Source organism: Bos taurus, chromosome 9 (assembly GCF_002263795.3).
Source record: "Bos taurus isolate L1 Dominette 01449 registration number 42190680 breed Hereford chromosome 9, ARS-UCD2.0, whole genome shotgun sequence".
NCBI lineage: Eukaryota > Metazoa > Chordata > Mammalia > Artiodactyla > Bovidae > Bos > Bos taurus.
In genome coordinates this window covers 62,267,513-62,286,869 of record NC_037336.1, presented here as the reverse complement: position 1 = coordinate 62,286,869, position 19,357 = coordinate 62,267,513, and the positions used below count along the sequence as shown (strand labels likewise).

General features: G+C 38.4%; 1 protein-coding gene across 7 annotated transcripts in view; it reads left to right on the top strand.

Annotated features, from left to right (window-relative positions):
* The window catches only part of ORC3 (origin recognition complex subunit 3), a 69,321-nt gene extending 50,294 nt beyond the window's left edge, over positions 1-19,027 (top strand). For 2 of the 7 annotated variants that reach the window (XM_005210894.5, XM_005210893.5), the window contains exons 14-20: positions 7,094-7,227; positions 10,301-10,380; positions 11,299-11,399; positions 15,248-15,389; positions 16,961-17,077; positions 18,027-18,106; positions 18,624-19,027. In XM_005210894.5, the coding sequence (XP_005210951.1) occupies positions 7,094-7,227; positions 10,301-10,380; positions 11,299-11,399; positions 15,248-15,389; positions 16,961-17,077; positions 18,027-18,106; positions 18,624-18,729 (760 nt within the window). In that variant the 3' untranslated portion in view covers positions 18,730-19,027. 7 annotated transcript variants of the gene reach the window in all.
* The last annotated feature ends 330 nt before the right edge of the window (positions 19,028-19,357 follow it).

Here is a 19,357-nt window from a genome sequence, read left to right as displayed (position 1 = left end):
TAGCTAATTAAACTGTTCGAAAGCTTTACTTCTGATTTCAGGGTTATACTTTTGTAGTGCATCAGTAAAAGTATTTATGTATTTTATCTTGCTGAAGTGTCTCTAACCATATGGTAGAATTGACTCATTTTGACATAGTATAAAAAGCTTGAAAGTGAAAATGTTGGTCGCTCAGTCATGTCCGACTCTTCATGAACCCATGGACTGTAACCCACCAGGCTCCTCTGTGCATGGGATTCTTCAGGCAAAATACTGGAGTGGGTTGCCATTCCTTTCTCCAGGGGATCTTCCTGACCCAGGAATCAAGCCTGGGTCTCCTGCATTGCAGGCAGATTTTTTACCATCTGAGCTACAAAGAGCATGGTGCTCCATGAGCCCCGTGACTTCAGGGTGCTCCCCCCAGGAGCCAATTTGAAAACAGAGAAATTATTCTTCACCTGAGGTCATGAAATTTCTTTTTTACTGCTTGGCCACTATCTTGTTTACCCATTCAAAAAATGTTGTTTTTAATACTCCGTATGTTGAGTCACTGACCTGTTGACAGTGATGACCCTAGTCCTTACCCACATTGAATCTTGGCTGAGTAGGGAGATTAAGGTGGATAAGTAGATAGACAGGTACAATACAGGATAATAAGGCCTGTGTTGGTATGGTCTAGTGCGCTAAGGAACTAATAGACTGGACAGTTACCCTCTGTTTCTTGGAGAAAGTGACCTCTAATATGAAATACCAAGGCTTAGAAGGAATTAGGCATATTTTGGTTTATTTCACTTGTTACCATCATATGTGATTGCTTTGTTGTGTTGTCTTGGAAGAAGACAGTCTCTGTGAGTATGTTTTTGGCAAGCCTTTTCGTTTTGCTTTCTTCTAGTCTTTGTTGATGTACTTCCAGGTTTGAGTCTAGAATATTTGAATATTTTTCAAAACTGTGCTGGTAGTGTCTGCCTAGAACTTGAGAACTCATTATTCAGAAGATCTTTGCGTTAGCCATGGATTGACCAGTTTCTCCTCTAGCCTGTTCTCAATCAGACGTTTATATTGACCAGTTTCTCCTCTAGCCTGTTCTCAATCAGACGTTTATATAATTAGTACTTAACCGGAAATTACTGCCTTTCTGCATGATGAAGCAGAACACTCAATGCTCTTCAGGGTGATTGCTCTTACGATTGCTAAATGATTCTCTGTCTTAGTTTAGGGAAATTTTTTTTTTTAAATAACAAGCTATAGAACTTTTAACACATTAAGTACCACAAGCCTTTTTTGAACCATTTACCCAAAAGTGATATAATCACTTAATCAAGTTGGTTCAAGACAGAATAGCTTTTTCAGCACTAATGAGACCTGTCTTAGATGTGTTATTTTTCCTCTCTTTAAAGTGGCGGTCCCCACCGTTTTTTGCCACCAGAGGTCAGTTTTGTGGCAGACCACTTTTCCACGGATCCAGGGTTGGGTCAGGGGGATGGTTTCAGGATGATTCAAGCACATTGCATTTATCGTGCAGTTTATTTCTGTTATTAGTACACCTCAGATCATCAGACATTGAGTCTTGGAGGCTGGGGACCCCTACTTCAAAGTGGTCTGGTGTGCTGACTTTCAAACTTTTTGATACAGTTCGTCCTCCATGTCTGCAGGTTCCACATCCATGGATTCAAGCAGCCACAGGTTGAAAATATTTTTTAAAATTCCAAAAAGTTCCAAAAAGCAGGGGGGAAAATGCATATGAGTTTACTGTGCACTGGCAGCTATTTACTTTGTATTCATATTGTATTTGCAACTATGTGCATAGCATTTACATTGTATTAGATTCTATAAGTAATCTAGAGATAATTTAAAGTATCTAGGAGGATATGTATAGGAGATATGCAAATACTATGCCATATAATGGATTCCAGCATCCTCAGATTTTTGTATCTGCAGGAGTCCTGGAACCCATCCCCCACAGATACAGTAAGGACAACAGTATTTTCTTCTCAGTTTTATTCTGTTTCTTTGAAAGCAAATGCTAGATGGAATTCACAACAATTTGAAGCATATCACACTGTCTCCAGTTTCTCTTCAGTCTCTCCGTAGCTGATTTGGTTTCCGCACTCTTTTGGTCAGGGTCACCAGTGACCCTCATGTTTCTAAGTCTCATGGTCAATTCTGTCTTCATTTGCGTTAACCTATTATCATCTAACACAGTTCATCACTCCTCATTAATGACTTTCTAGGGCCTAGATTCTTTTGGTTTTCCTCATACTTCAGTGCATGCTCCTCCCCCTCAGTCCTCTTTGGTAATTTCTCTTCTCCCTAACATTCTAACATTGCAGTCCCTCAGGGCTTAATCAAAAGCCCACACTTTTCTCCTGTGTGTCAGACTCTTAGGTCCATCTACCTATTTGCATCTCCACTTGGATATCTGTATATATCTCAGAATTAGCATGTTTCGAACTGAATGCCTGATTTTCCCTTGAAACCTAGAATCTTGCCGCATTCTTTCTATCCTTCCAATTGTTCAAAGCCGAAAACTTGCATTCTGCCTTCAAAATATTTCAAGAACCAAACCTCTTCTTAACACCTTTCCCATTAGTACCACCACTGTCCAAGTCACTGTCATCTCTCGTTTGGATTATTGCCATCACCTCCTAACTGACTTCCTTGCTTCAATGCATGCTCCCTTCCAGGCTTTTCTCAAAATAGAAGTCAGAATAATCCTTTTAAAATATGCCAGATAAGGACATTTCCTGGCAGTCCAGGAGTTAGGATTTTGTACTTACAGTGTCAGGGCCTGGGTTCAATCCCTGGTCAGAGAACTAAGATCCCGCAGGTGGAATGGTGTGGCCAGAAAACGAAATGAGATGATATGAGATGAAATACAGTCAGATAATGTCCCTCCTTTGCTCAAAACTCCCATTTGCACTCAGCAAAACTGCAGTCTATACAGTGACCCTGCGTGATTTAGCCCCCCATTACCTCTCTCTGATTTCATCTTCTGCTTCTTGTTCTCTCCTTCCACTTGTGTGGCAAGTAATTTAAATGAGAACATAACACTTTTCTGACATTAATGCTTGTGTTATATATCTCTGAAAGCCAGTCATTTGCTGGTGGCTTTTTGTACTTTGAGATTTTTCCTGGTACAAACATGTTAAGTCGTACTATATACAATGTTCCACAGCTTGGATTGTTTTTTGTTTTTTGGATTCGTCTGGTTGGTTTTTGTCGTTGCAATTACTTGTTTTGCACCTAATATTCTACTTAAGGTGCTTCTATAATATCATTGGTAAAAGCATAGATGCCAAGCCAGACTAGGTTCAGATCCCAGCTTGCCAGTTACCAGACTCTGAACAAGTTGCCCAAGTTTTCTGTGCCTCTGTTTTCTCATTTCTTAACATGATAATAATAATAGTATTTGTATCATACAGTGTTGTGGAGATCAAATGATGCCTGGTTATGTGTGCTTAGAAATATTAGTTGTCATCACTTGCGTTACTTCACTGTTTATCACTGCTATATAGTATCCCTTGTTTTGAAAGTGTAGCACTTGATTTTATTAGTCCCTTGTTTGATATATGTTTAGGTTGTTTATAATTGTCTATTACAGTTATCACTGAGGGTGAGTTTGTGTTTGCACATTAGTATAATTATTTTCACAAAGTACACACATAGAATTTTTGAGTCCAGAATATAAACACAATTGTATTAAAGTACACTTGCACCAGCAGTGTATCAGTGTTTCCCCACACCTTTGCTGATGCTGGATATTATCAGACTTAAAAAGCTTTCTTTTTTTCTTCTAGCATTTCATGATTGATGGAATAGTTCTTTCCCCACTTCTCACACCGCATTCACATTTTTATTCTTTCTGAAAAATGCTGAGGGTAGTGGTCAGTTTTTTTCAAGCTAGTTATTTCTAATACTCCCCATCTCTTCCCCACTGATTTGAAGTGCTACCATTATGTGATGTACCGAATTCTCATATATACCTCTCTTTCTAGACCCTTATTTCATTCTGTTGGTCTCTTACTGTACAAAGTACCATCTGACTTTAATCACTGTAATGTATCCCTTTTGATATATTAGTAGCCCTGCTACACATACTGAAGTATACAAACATTGTTCCTCAGTTGTAGGAACATGAATTTTTTTTCTAGATAAATTTTAGACTGTTTCTTTAGGCTTTTAAAATATGCCCACTGGAATTTTGTTTCAGAAAGTTTTGAAATGTGGATTAATTTGGAATGAATTTATTTATTTACAGTATTGAAGGTTAGAACTGAAAATGTCTATTCAGGATTTTAATATTTTGCTATGTCTTACACATTTGTTATAACATTCTGTAGTTTTTGTTGCCATTTTGAACTTGCTCTTTTTTTCCATAGTTAGGCTTCCCTTGTGGTTCAGCTGGTAAAGAATCTGCCTACAATGCAGGAGACCTGGGTTTGATCCCTGGGTTGGGAAGATCCCCTGGAGAAGGGAATGGCTACCCACTCTAGTATTCTGGCCTGGAGAATTCCATGGACTGTATAGTCCATGAGGTCGCAAAGATTCAGACATGACTGAGGGACTTTCACTTTTACCTATAAGATATTAATGTGTGTGTACATATACACACATACATGTATTTACCTTATATCCAGACACCCTTTTATATGCTTTAATACTTTTGTAGCTTTCTTAAACTTTCTAACCTTACAGTCATATCATATGCAAATAATAAATTTCATCTTCCTTGCTTATATTTGTACCACTTGCTTCTTTTTTCTTAATTCGTTGTAGACTAGATTCTAGAATGATGTTGAAGAGTAGCGATGATAGCAGGTATCTTTGTTGGTTCATTTTATGAAAATAACTGAATTGAAAATTTTTAATTAATAATTTTATTGGATTGATCACATTGCTAGCTCTAATCAGTGTTACTTCAGGTCTTATTTTTTATTAAACCTGGGAGTACTTAAGAAAGTGTAAGGTCATTTCTTATTCTGGAAACAATAGGAACAGAGTCTTTGACTATGAATAAAAAGAGGAATAAGGATCCAAATCTCTAGAAGTCTTCTATACCTGAGATGAAAGAGCCACCCTTTCCAATCAAATGTCATATTAAAAATTATGGCTAGTAAAGTTTGATTTCAAAATTATATGACACAATGCCATTTTTTCCTGCATCCTGAAGATGAATAATAGGGTTTACCCTCCTCAATATTCAGTTTTGTAAGTTGCCCGGGGATAAGAGGTGTGGCTGCCTGTGGCCTGAGAAGCTAGTCAGTCCTTAGGGGCTGCTGGTATGGGTTCTGCCTCCATCAGCATTTCCTCAGCCCTGCCAGCAAGCCAGTGCCTGTGATTACTTGGAGCATGGCAATGCAGCTCTTGCCTGAGTCTCTTGTCCTTCTGAGTAGGGCTAAAGGTCGGGTATGACAGGTTATTCAGGTGTGTCTGACTTTGAGTTAACTCTCTTGTCTTCATAGTTTGATTCATACTCTGGGCAATAGGAAGCCAGAAGTTTTCAATAATCTCAAATGTAATCAAGATTTTAATGTGTTGGCTTGGTTTTCTTTGACCTGTTAACTGCCTTTCATTCACAGATAAAGGTTACACTTTGGATAATTATTTCATTGTTGTAGAATGAAGAAGAGATATTTTTCTTAAAATGAGGAAAAAGTTTACTTTTTGTCCACCCCTCTCAGTTTCTACATTTATTGGTTATTTTCTTCATTTGTTTTTGTTTTAGAGTCTTTGTGGTGGGTTTGTTTGTTTGTTTGTTTGTTTGTTTTTGGTTTGTGTTTAAATTCTACTTGAAGTAATCAGCTTAATTTCTAGGTAATCATAGTCTACTTAGCTTTTTCTCTAACTTAGTAATATTAAATTTTTATTTTGAAAAATTAATTTTTCATCTTGAAAATATCAAACATAAGATAGTTTTTACAGAATCACTCAGATTCTGAATTTGGCTGCTTTTTCCTGATTAATTTAAGAACTGGTAATCACTATCCTGTTACTGACTGTGATCTTAGGGGAGAGATCCTCTAAGTAACCTGAAAACCTGACCCTGAAAACAGGATCTTAATTTTAGAATATGTGTTTCTTCTCTGTTTCCTTTAAAAAAAAATTTCATTTTATTTAATTTGGTTGTGCTGGGTCTTTATTGCTATGCATGGGCTTTCTAGTTGCAGCAAGTGGAGGCTTCTCTTTGTTGTGGTGCACGGGCTCTAAGACACACAGGGTTCAGTAGTTGCTGCTCGTGGCTCTGGAGGGTGGACTCAGTAACACAGGCTTTAGTTGCTCCACGGCATGTGCAGTCTTCCCAGGCCAGGGATCGAACCTGTGTCCCCTGAATTGGCAGGCGAATTCTTACCCACTATACCACCAGGAATGTCCCCTTCTCTATTAATAACAAAGATTTTCTCTATGGACTTGAAGGAGTTGCGCAATCGTTCTACCTATGCTATAGAATAAACGCAATTGCCTTCCAGTTTAAAGTTCACTGGATTTACTGACTGATGTTAATAAAGCTGATAGAAGATATAAAACCTAGCCAAATTGGTAATAAGGAAATCATTGATATACTTTTTGGTCATTTCACATGTGCTTTCATTTAGCATGTGTTGTTATATCCTCAGTGGATGTTTCTTGTCTCTTAATTTACCTTTAGATCTGAAGGAAAGGAAAACTAACCTCCAAAGCCTACTGTGTGATAAATAAGCACTGTGCTAATCTTCAGCTGCATCTTCTCATTGAATTCTTAAGGCTCCATCTCACTTGTGAAATTTGTGAGTTACTGTTTCCATTTTAGAGACAAGGAAGCCAAGGATCAAAGATGTTTAGTAACATGTTCTTTATTACAAAATAGCAAGTGCCAGAGCCAGGCTACAGACCCAGATCTTTGTAAATTTTCCAAGTTGAGCTTCAATTTTTCAAGTTGAGAACTCTTCTGAGTACTTTGCAGTACTTTGAATATCACATCCATTGAGGAAGATCTCTCCAAAAATAGTTGGTAGCTACAAATAAAGGATTTTACACTGTCTTCTTCTGAGCAGAAACATTTAATATGTAAGCACTGTTTTTTAAGTATATTGATTTTCCAGTTATATTACATCTCTTGTCACGGATTCTGTTCTAGGTTGTTGGCAAAGGATGAACTGATGGCCATGCTTCAGAACTGTTTCAAGCTTTTTCAGTCCTCTTCTGGAAAGGAGCTTGGCAACACAGCAAAGAGAATAGAGGAGTTCCTGGCCCAGTTTCAGAGCCTTGACGGTGAGAATATAATATCTTGCCAATTCTACTGGCTATGACAGTGATTTGACTAGAATAAAATGGAAAACCCTGTGTTTTGATGCACTGAGAGATGAAGAGATAATGAGTTTTTGATCAATCAGTATACCAAGCCTCAGAATAGCAGATCTTTGACAACCACAACTAGGCCAAATGGTTCTCTTCCAGCTTTGGTTAAAACAATGAAAACTATCAAATGGGCAAGAAAAAATATTACTTTCTCCAGATGCACTGTTTGGAGGACTTACCTTTTAAAAAAAAAATAGGCAGCAAAGAGAAATAAAAAAGAGGTAGTAGAAGGGCATCATAATTAAGAACTCCTTTTAGATGTTGTTTCTTAAGCATTTCATCAGATTCTTTATAGATTTCAAAAACAGTGCATAAATTATTTGTAAGCCTGAAAATTAATAGCTGTGAACTGCTTTCCCAGCAGTGAGGCTCATTGCTATGCTGATTACCAAAATATGCTTGAGGTTTGCTTTAATCAGATTTACAAAGCTTGAATCTCTCAATCTTCAATGAATTGCAGCAGCCTCGCGTTCCTCAGTGTTGGAGGGCACAGTTTGCTTTATCTTGCGTGATCTGCACAGGAATTGGTATGTCTGCCGAATGCTGGAGTGCCTGCTTGTGTGCAGGCAGCCTGTCTTGTGCTCTGATGCACCAGGACTTCTTTGTTCTGAGGGGGCTCCATGAGTTGATACTGATGTTTAACTTTTTGTAGGCTCTTCCCTTGCTCCATTTCTAGCACTAAAGTATGGTACTCCTTTGGTAAAACAAAATGACTATGTCCTTCTTATTTTCCCCTATTTAGGGAAATTTTAGTGGAGCCTCGGGAAAAGAAGCAATCTGGTGCGTATAAGCACATAGATTGGACATGGCATGGTGAAAACATTTCACTTAGAATGTCTACCAATTTTTCCTGTGTTTGGCAAGTGTTCCTTTGTCTTTAAATCCTTTGGATTTAGGAAACTGCTTTTGCTGAAGCCAGTGGAAGATGAAAGAGCCAGTCTATTTGACTGGAGGGCCACCCCACAGTACAGGGGCTCCCTCCAGGTCATGCTCAGGCATTGCTCTATACTGCATTTGCATGACAGTCTGAGCTGAACCAGTTTCAAATCATAAACATTGTAAAGGACTAAAAACTGGTATCACAGAGATTATTGAGTCCAGCTGCAACAGAAACTAAAGCCCAGGAAGATAATCCTCTGAATTGAGATCTCAGAGCTAGCCAGGATAGCATCCAGCCTAGAGCTCACATATTTCTTAACTACCATCTCATTATTTTTTTCTCTCCAATTCACAGTCACCACCTAATTATGGTCACTAGGACAGGGAGGGACCACCCTTAAAGATATAAATAGGACAGAAGACTTAGAAGAATATAAGATAAATTAGCTAAATTTTAATCTTTTACAAAATTGGACTTGGATTTTTGTAAAATGAAACTGTAGATATAATCATGTTAATTAGAATTTGTGTAACACAAGCTAGTGAACAAATCTTGTGATGTGCTAATACTAAATAAAGGAATGTGGCTTTTAGAAATGGGAAGGTTGGTAATTAAGATAACAGTCTTCTTCAGAAGAATTTTATAAGTTGAAGCAAAACCAATGTCTTGAATAAATGTACTTCTCTATTTCTAAAAGTGCCATGTTGTTAATAATGAAGTGAAATTAACCCTCCCTTCCCATACTGGGCCAGTAGTAATATTTGACTATATGCTATCTCTGGTTCCTTGACAGTTATTACGTTTTACAGTTTAGGTTTAAAATTACATTTGGAGGGTTTGGTAGGTGAGAGTGTCATATGAGATTTATTTTTAAGGCTCTGCAACATGTTACTGAAATCAGATGAAGAGTTTATTAGGTGTTCTAACCTTAAATCATGTCTTTCTTAAACCAAGAATTATCACTAGCTAAAAAGAAATTTATTGTTTGAGAACAAAGCAGATTCTCCAGCTGCATCTTCAATTCAGTTCAGTTCAGTCGCTCAGTCATGTCCTACTCTTTGCGACCCTATTAATTGCAGCACGCCAGGCCTCCCTGTCCCTCACCATCTCCCGGAGTTCACTCAAACTCACGTCCATCGAGTCCGTGATGCCATCCAGCCATCTCATCCTCTTTCGTCCCCTTCTCCTCCATCTTAGGTTTGGCCAAATAAGCCTTGAAAGTGTGAGATTCCAAAACCTGCCCTGCTCCAGGAAGAGGCTTTCAGAGTTTCATGATCTTTAGAAACACAACTACACCTTTTACAAGATATAGTTTTCTGTTTCTTATGCTAAAGAACCATGATGAATTTTGTGTTTTCATAGATTATCTCAAAACTTTTATGTACTGGCCATTTTAGATGTAAGCAGCATTATGTCCAGAGAAGGCAGTGGCACCCCACTCCAGTACTCTTGCCTGGAAAATCCCATGGGCGGAGGAGCCTGGTAGGCTGCAGTCCATGGGGTTGCTAAGAGTCGGACACGACTGATCGACTTCACTTTCACTTTTCACTTTCATGCACTGGAGAAGGACATGGCAACCCACTCCAGTGTTCTTGCCTGGAGAATCCCAGGGACGGGGGAGCCTGGTGAGCTGCCGTCTATGGGGTCGCACAGAGTCAGACACGACTGAAGCGACTTAGCAGCAGCAGCAGCATTATGTCAAATATAGTGCATCAGAAGATCGAGGCTAAGTTTGCCAGGGTGTTGTTTTGTTTACATCAATCATGGCATAGTCAGAGAAATGCAGTTTAACTTTTTTTAAAAGCTATTTATAATAACACAAACATTTGGAAAATATTTTCCTGTTTGGAGGAGTTTATTTTCATTGTGGTCACATTTTTAAAATTCAGTAGCTGCTTTTTTTTGAAGACCTCTCTGTAGCATAACTTGTGTAATGTTTATTGACCCTCAGTCTCTGGAAGAGATCATTTATCTGATGGAACCTTGATCTCTTGCCACATTAAAAAAAGAAAAAGGTTGAAACTTTATTCCCCTTGAAGTAGTAGAAATGTTTGTTCTCTTGAATGGATTTACCCAAGCTGCTGTATGTCGGTTTTGTATTAAAAGCAGAAACCAAAGAGGAAGAAGATACTTCTCAGTCACAGTCAAAAGGGCTTCAGAAGACGGACCTCTATCATCTTCAGAAGGTCAGATCATTCTCTTTTCCTTCCAGCTACATCCCCTGATGCTCCTGTGTGCTCTTGATTAGCTCTGCTCAGATGTTTTTGTTTTCATTTTAAAATCACAGCTAGGAACAAAGCAGACTTTGTAACTCACTTATAAATTGAACATCCTGTTTACCCCATAGCTATCTTCATTCTCCTTGTAGAAATCTGGAACTTACTAACCAATAAAGATAGAACCTGTTCTGATAGCCTCAGGGAGAAAGAGAATTAATTAATATCAATAATGGAAAATGGGAACATGGTTGCAAAAAGAAATCTGATTATTTATCTGATGTATTTGATTTTCAGTTTGGTCAAATTGAGATTCCAAAGAGATTTAACTCATTAATGTTATATATGTTCCTTGATTTATTTATTTTTTAATGTATATTGATTCATACAGTGTGTCCAATATAGCCTTTTTCAGATAGGTCTCACTTTAGGATCTTGGTTGGCGAAATAAAGAACCTTCTCTGTACCATGATACCAAGTTATGATCATGTAGAATAAAATACCAATCTAAGCAAAACAAAACTTATGGAGTCCATCCTGTTAACATGGCAAAGAGAAGGATTTTTTCTTCTTCTTGGAAGTCCTTTCCTTAAATGAAGTAAAGAGTTGTGGCTAGTGAGCGCACTGGCATATAACATAGTAATGAAGTAAACTGCCCATCTCCTCATTCCTTGAAAAGTCACTTGATGTGTTTTCCTACGCCTAGGAGGAGAGATTCTTCCCAGTTCTTAAAGATGACAGATAAACACAACCCGTCTTGATTTGGTTCTGTTTCTGTACACCCCGTCATATGGAAGGGCATTGACTGCTTCTGCCTGAGCAACAGAGCTCCCCCTCTGAGGGGCTTCCTGTCTCAGAATCACCATAGGTCTGTTCTTTCCTCCACAGTCCTTACTGGAAATGAAGGAGTTAAGAAGTACCAGTAAGAGGCAGACCAAGTTTGAAGTCCTCAGAGAACAAGTTGTGAGCTTCGTTGACAGTCTGGTGAGGTGAGTTTATTGTTGCTCAGCAGAGCTAGAAATCAGGCTTCTTGCCCAAATGACACTGGTGTGATAGTTGTCTTCAGCCAGTGCGGAACTCTTCCGGTTTAGGCTTTATGCTTCTCAAGTCCCTCCATGCAGCTTAGACTTGTAATGTTGATTCCTTTCCCATCCTTATTAAAGCAGCTAACCAGATGACTTAGTTCATTCTTGAATAGAATACAGGCTTAAATTTAACCTGGTTCATTATGCTGACGGGGGAGAGGGGAAGTGGGGTTGGAAATAGAAAAGGATTTTTCTCCTTTCTAGTAACAAGGTGTTTTCATTGTGCTTTATCCTTGTTGTGTCTTTGCTCAGAGCATGCTGGATCTCAGCCAAGCCCAGAAAACAGACAACCCAGCCCAGCCCAGCCCAGCCATAATGCCCTATTTTATTCTGAGTGAAGGTTTCTAAGGGAGACCAGTGCAGCTCATGATCATGTCAGCACCAGTGTATAGTGAGAAACGCACTCAGAGTCCGTTTAGAAGTACACTACTCCAACCTGTATTTTAAGATGATCCCTTTCTTGAGAAACTCAAATCATTCTGAGTTTGGATTTCCCAAAAGCCAGCTCTGTAAAATCACCTACCTAACCTGCAGTTGGGACATGCCATCTAGAAAAAAAAATGAGAAGTCTTAAAAATAAAACAAATAGTTTAAAAGTAGGAAAAGCAATTATCATTGCTTATCCTGTTTTTTTAATGGCAGTTCAGTCTCAGCAGCAGACTGGGTACTGAATAGAATCAAGTACTAAAAAAGCAATTCAGCTATTGAAGATGAAGAGTGGTTTTCTGATAAATTACCTGTCCCTCTTGTAAGTGAACAGTTCCATTTTCCAGGACTGTGTGGGGCAGTCATTGTTCCTGGTCACTGGGGAGAAATTACTGATGTCAGGACAGAAGTCAAAAGGATCAACCAAGTGTGACAAAAGGAAGGTTAAAGTGAGAGAAATGTGTCACATAAAAGTGATACAGTGCAACGCTAAAGTGACCTCCTGGCTAAAAACGGCCTTGGAGAACTCACAGAATTAACCTTGCCCCACCGGGCTTTCCCGTGCTTATAGTTTCTAGACCCACGTGCCTCGTTCTCTTTTCCCAAGTTGTGACCATTGTAGTTGCTAAAAATAATTTTACAGTGTAATATGGCATAATTTATAGGTCGAATGTCATGTTCTTTTCTGAATTCCCACAGATCCCAAATTGTAGGCTCTGCAACCAACCAGCCATTCCCTTTTCATGACCTTTGATTAATTAATATGTCTGACTTTTCACCTTTCTGAGTAGTTACTGAAATAAAACTGACCATGATTGTGTTGTGAAATCACAAAAATTTCCATACCAGGATTTATTATCTTTCCCAAGATTGAGTGTCCCTGCAGGGAAGAGGTTAGGACTGTGTAGCATGTTAGAGCTAAACAGGACCAAGTCATGCGGCAGCTAAAGCCCAGAGAGAGGTTGTGACCTGTGGAAAGTCAAACAACCCCAGTCTGCTGACATCTGACAGAAGGCCCATTCCATTTCCCCATACTGTCCCCAAGGCTCACACCACAGATGTTTACCACAGAGCTTGGAGTTCTAGAGAAAAGAAGTCCTTAAAAGATAAATAACAAGCATTAGACTCCAGGAAGCAAGGAGAGTTCCTAGTATACCATGAGCAGCTCTTGCTGAAACTACTGAGAAATGAGAATAACTTGCCACTGAGTTAACTGTTTTCACCAAAATCAAGCTTCGGCTTTGTAACCCTTGTGGATACTAAAGTGGTCGTACCAGTACCCCTCAGACCCCCTCTTTTGCTTGTAGACTCTGATCTGAGCATCATGTAGAGTTCCAGTGCCAGACTCACTGCTGATTTCTGTGCCAGTCTCCATATTTGTATTTGGATTAAGAATTCTAATATGTGGTGATGTATAGTCCAGTGGAAACAAAATACAGGCAAATATTTTGACTCTGATGGAAGTTCTTTAGATACCCATCTGAAAAGGTCTTCTTCCTTGGTTGCTGCTGCTGCTGCTAAGTCGCTTCAGTCGTGTCCGACTCTATGTGACCCCATAGATGGCAGCCCACCAGGCTCCCCTGTCCCTGGGATTCTCCAGGCAAGAACACTGGAGTGGGTTGCCATTTCCTTCTCCAGTGCATGAAAGTGAAAAGTGAAAGTGAAGTTGCTCAGTCATGACTGACTCCTAGCGACCCCATGGACTGCAGCCCACCAGGCCCCTCCGTCCATGGAATTTTCCAGGCAAGAGTACTGGAGTGGGGTGCCATTGCCTTCTCTACCTTGGTAATTACGTGAATCTCTAAACATTAAATATAAGGATTTTAAAAAGGGAGAGAAAGACAAATATGAGACAGTATCTTTTCTGAAATTGACCTGATTTGGTTGCCTTGTTAGATTTCCAGTCCTTATTACAGAGTAGGGACTCCAGCATGATCTTTTAATGAACCATCATGTATGATGATTGGGGACAGCCTGAGATTGGGATAGGAAAAGTTTATGGTCGGAAATTACAGTTGGGTAGCCAGCCATCCAGGTAGGCAGCTGGCATACAGAAACCATTCCCAGGGCTACAGCTAAACCGCCTAATCCAGTTGACTTGAGAAGGAGCAGCATCTGGAAGTGAAGTGAGCAGGGGGTCTGGGGCACTTGAGATGGGCAGGATGGAGTTGGTGGGGTGTGATATACATGGTTTGGACCCTCTCTGCCTCCTCTCTTCCTCAAAGCCAGACCACGCAGGTGGAGCAAGTGTTGTGGGATTTTTCTAGGCAGTGTTATCCTCTCCAGGAGGGAAGAAAGCCAGAACACCGGAAAGAAGAGTAATTTCCCTGGTGGATGGGCTGAAGAAGCTGCTTAGCTCTGCCTGCACTGGTGGGAAAAGGAGCTGATAAAAATCTGTCATGTGACCAAAATACTTGAGGCACAGGACTGGCTAAACCCCAGGAATCTTTATGAAGGCATTGTGAATTAACTGCTTTAATCAAGCTTGTGACTTATTACTCTGCCTTTGGGTTATGGATGCCAAAGTTTCCCCGTTCTGATTTGCAACTCACTGGGCCACCCAGGAACCATGTACTTTCATGGCTGAGACTGGCTGACAGACTTACTATATATATATTCAGAGTGAAGTTTTTAATGCTGTTAAAAAAAAATTCAGATTTCATTAAAATTGGTTTATTACCTAGTCAGATAAGACAGAAGAATCTCAAATTAGTGATTTTTTTTCAGTAATTGAAATTTTAATGATAGGTGATTTTTTTTAATACTCTGAAGTGAAAATTTAGCCTTTTCTGCCTATAAAGAGGAATTCTGACACATAAAAACTTCACATATATTTATGTGAATATATTTATGTGAATATTTATATATCTCTCATATGAGAGATATCTCCATGATCCAAAAAGATTTCCTAAACTCTTAATTCCAGGTCTGAGGCCTATGTTTACACTGCCAAGAGTTAAATGTTTGCTATGGTAAGAAATATGACATGTTTCCTAAATAATTCAAGAAAGTATTCATTGACACTTTAAGAAATGCTACCTTAAAGATTTTGAGCAAAAATGTAATTTGTATACATTTGTTCCTAGAGATTTGAATCAGAACTAAGATATAGTTTCCTTTACTCCAGAGAGTAGAAGTTTTAAACAATATTACAGGGAAGAGGTAGAATTGAGGACAGCTGCACTGGATTTTATACTTATTTTGGCTGTTGTTGATTTTGTTTTTTAAGTAAATTGCTCAGTCCTCCACAGAGGAGTAACACAAATACTATATTGAAATGAACCTGTGCTCATCTAAAAGCTGATACCTGACCTTGATGGTTTCAGAGAGTACCTCCTGCCTCCAGACACCCAGCCTCTGCATGAGACGCTGTACTTCAGCTCTGCCCACACCCTTCGCCAACACCTGAATGCCGCCCCTCGCATAGCCCTCCACACTGCACTCAACAACCCCTATTACTACCTCAAGGTAAGAAGTGGACATTTCTCTGACAGTTCAGTTCAGATTCCAGGCTTTATGTAACTTAGAAATAGTGTAAATTTGCTGTTCTAATGAGCAGGGAGCAGGCAGCTCAGTGTTGTACCTCTTTCAGATATTTTAAAAAACCCTTTAGATTTTAGAGGGCTTTTTTCTAAGCCTGTGAACTAACACTATCAACTTTTGATCATGTGTGATTGTCTTCTCTTTCATGTAATAAAACCAGGCCATAGGAGTAACTTGAGTTGAAAATAAGGGAAAGGCTTCTTACAGATGTAACAGCAGATAATTGGTCAAACCTTGTGACTCAGTGAAATTACTTTTAAAATTCCAAATGATTATTTCTGATGGAAAAAGGAAAAACTTTGCAATTTCATCTTGGATTTTAAACCAAAGAAAGATCTACCCTGAGAGTATCTCCAAAACTGAATGTAGATGCCACCAGCAATCTGCTGGAAATAAAACTCCTAAACTCCAGACATATCTGCCAGTTCCAGGTTGTTCTTTAAACAAAGAGTTCAATGACAGGTAACATGGTCACTTTAAACATTTCAGAAAGCTGAAAGTGTCAGTTGTTATAGACACACATAAAATAATGTGTTGATAATTTGCTAAGTTAATATTAAATTGCTAATTTGTTAATAAGTTATCAACTCAAACACCTGGAAATCTTACAACAGAAGATACTTAAGAAGTGACTCCATAAAACATATGAAGACAGTTCTAATGTACTGGTTTCCCATCTGAAAGGGCACGCAAACTAACATGCTAAGTAAGCATTGTGAGAGAATGCTGAGTAGGAAGGTGTAAATCATGGTTTTCAGTAATGTCGGTAGTGGGGTAATTGAATAATTTCATGTTTAAGGCACAGAATATCAATTATTTTTATATATAAGCCACGAATTAAAACTCTACAAAATCCATCTTTTTTTTTGGCTAGTATCGAGTCACAGAAGAGAACTGTTGTGATTTCAGAAGTTTGGGGGAGTATATAATTCACTTGTGTATATTTGAAAGAGATTTTGTTTCTTAATAAGAACCATCAATTTCAAATAGGTTGAAAAAACACTGATGGTTTTGTGGGGGATAGGATCTGCAATGCTGACAACACAGTCTTCTTTGAGCGACAACCTGTAGTCCTGGTAGTGGTATGTTGGTATTTATTAGTACAGTATAGTAATTGCTAGAATTCAGGTAATTAGCAGTGTTGGAAGTGGCAGTTTATTGAAAATCCACAATTCGATAAAATTTTATGGAAACCAGAAATGCATCAGAGTCTCAGTAATGAATAATGTATGATTTAAATGAAAAAAAAAAAGATTAATAATTAATGATGAAAATGAAAAATATTCCTGTTTTTTGATCCTGGCAATATCCATCCAGTGACTAGGAGCTAGGGAGATTTTGACCAACAACCAGTTAACTATTGGAGAATAAATACAACTCACAAAATAAAGGAAACCAAAGACGTCATTTATTAGCTTAGTAATTTCAGGTTAATTTGTGATTTTGTTCCTCATGATTTTTGAAAAGTAGTTATCTTAGTTTACTGTTATTTTTAGAATGAAGCACTGAGAAGTGAAGAAGGTTGCATTCCCAATGTTGCCCCAGACATCTGCATAGCATACAAACTGCACCTGGAGTGCAGCAGGCTAATCAACCTTGTGGACTGGTCGGAGGTAGGTCAGGGGGAAGGAGCAAGCTGTCTGTGTGTCTAACCAACCGTGACACCTTTCTTGGGCTGCTTTTATACTTTTGGTACTTTGGAAGTCATCTCTTACTTTCTCAGTCACCTGTCTTTGGTTTGGAAAACATTATAAATCACCTGGCAAGTTTCTCCGAAAAGGCACCTAACTGCTCAGCAGTTCCACCCAAGCCCCAGAACGCTGATCCCAAACGCCTCAACCAAACTAATTCTGTTAATAATGCTATGTCCTTGCCAGGTCAAAATAAGTACATGTACATTTTAGTATGTTTAACAAAAGCTAAACAGTTGAGGTCAGTTCTGTTATCCCACAGGATGAAACAGTATATTATTAACTAGCATTTCCCTTATTGGATGAAAGAAAAGAAAATATTGGAATAACTATACAACAGATTTAACAATCAGAAAGTACAAGGAATACTTGGCAAGGCAAAGGACAACTGTTATTATTCTTTAATAATTATTCTTTCCCTCTTCAGAATATTAGAAGTTAACTTTGTTAAAGGCCCTATTTGAAGTATGTCTTGTCACTATTTAAAAATATGGTAATTGGTTGCTTCCAAGAAAAATAGGCATTTTCTTGGGTGATGGAGGTTGGGAGTAGAGGATACAGGACAGCCTCATGCTTTTCAACTTTTTCAGCTTCTCAACTTTTATTTCTTGTTTTTCTCTGCACATTTCCTAGTTCTCTGAAATATAAGATTATTCGGGAACCATTCCACTTTCTTTTAATGTGTACTTATTTAAAGTGATCATCAGTGTAGTTCTGAGACCCTGAAATTTGGTACAATTTTTAAAAATGTGTAGCTACCAGCAGCAGCAATGTTTGACCTGGCTTAAAAATACAGAGCCTTTAAGTTCAAAAAAATAAAAGATGTTTGACAACAGCAGATTTTATCTTCCTCTGTCCTGTCTCTCAAAAGGCTTTTGCAACAGTTGTGACAGCTGCTGAAAAAATGGATGCAAATTCTGTAACCTCAGAAGAAAGGAATGAAATTATCCAGTATCCTTTTAAAATCAATTCTACAACGTCCAGGTAAGCATGCAGAATAGTTTATAGTTTCTCCAGATCTACACTAGAGATAGAACCATACCACACCAGAATAAGTTGTTCCTTAATACTTATTTCTAATTTAAAATGAGACAAATTGAAACTATTTGGTCTAAAACTTATATAAAGGTCGTTTTCCAAAGTTCACCAAAAATGTCCCAGAATGGTCATCATTGAATTCTCTATGTTTCTTAGGTTATTGATGTAGTTTAAGAAGTTGGCAGGGAAGCAATTTCCATACTCCTTGAAAGATGAGAACTAGATAAGTGGTAAGCACTTTTCCATTTGTGTCTTATTGACAGTAGAGTCTAATTATACTTAATGTTTTCCAGTAAGAGTTATAGTTTAATCTAGTAGTATGCATTTGAACTGTACTTCAGCTCACCAACTAATGTTTTAACACTGAGATTTTAACTCCCTTTTTTTGGGTCAGAAATACGTGGTGAATTTCCTTAGCTATAGCCTCCAGTGCTCGGTTTATTAGAGCTGTCTCTGAATTAGAACTTTTGGGATTTATAAAGCCTACCAAACAGAAGACTGACCATGTGGCAAGGCTAACGTGGGGAGGCTGCTAGACAGCAAACGAGTGAAGCCAGAAAGATAACAATTAGCCTAAGAGAAAAAGACCAGTCATGTTTACACACGGCTCAAAGAAGATTGTCTGGCAAGAAGAGAAGTGTGGAATCCCTGTGTGATGTTTAAACAGAAAAGTAAACTGTTAACCCCAAACAGGAATGTATCAAAGCCCCTTTGGAGAATTTTGAAATCCAACAAGTAACACGCAACTAGAAACTTTCTCAGAATATCACTGCAGAAATTATGAATAAATTGTTCTTGAACATGAATAATAAATAAAAGTAATAAATTCCTTTATCTAAGAGAATCAGTTGATCTGCAGTTGATCTAATAGTATTAATACTTATTTTTGTTCTACCAGTTTCTTGCACTGGTATTCTTCACTTGTGTAAATTATGTAATAAGATGAATATTCTAGAGGATTATTTCTCTCCCTCCAGAGGTTCTAAAACTGCCTCTACTGCCCCATTTCCTTTAGTCTTACAGCTTAAAAAGTCTCAAGTTGTTTGGCTTTGTGATAAAAGACAGTAAATATTGTACTTTACGTTGACCCATCATGGAGTCTTAAAGAGCCTCAAAAATCTTTACAAATCACATCAACCCTTAGGGCTCAGATGAAATGACACC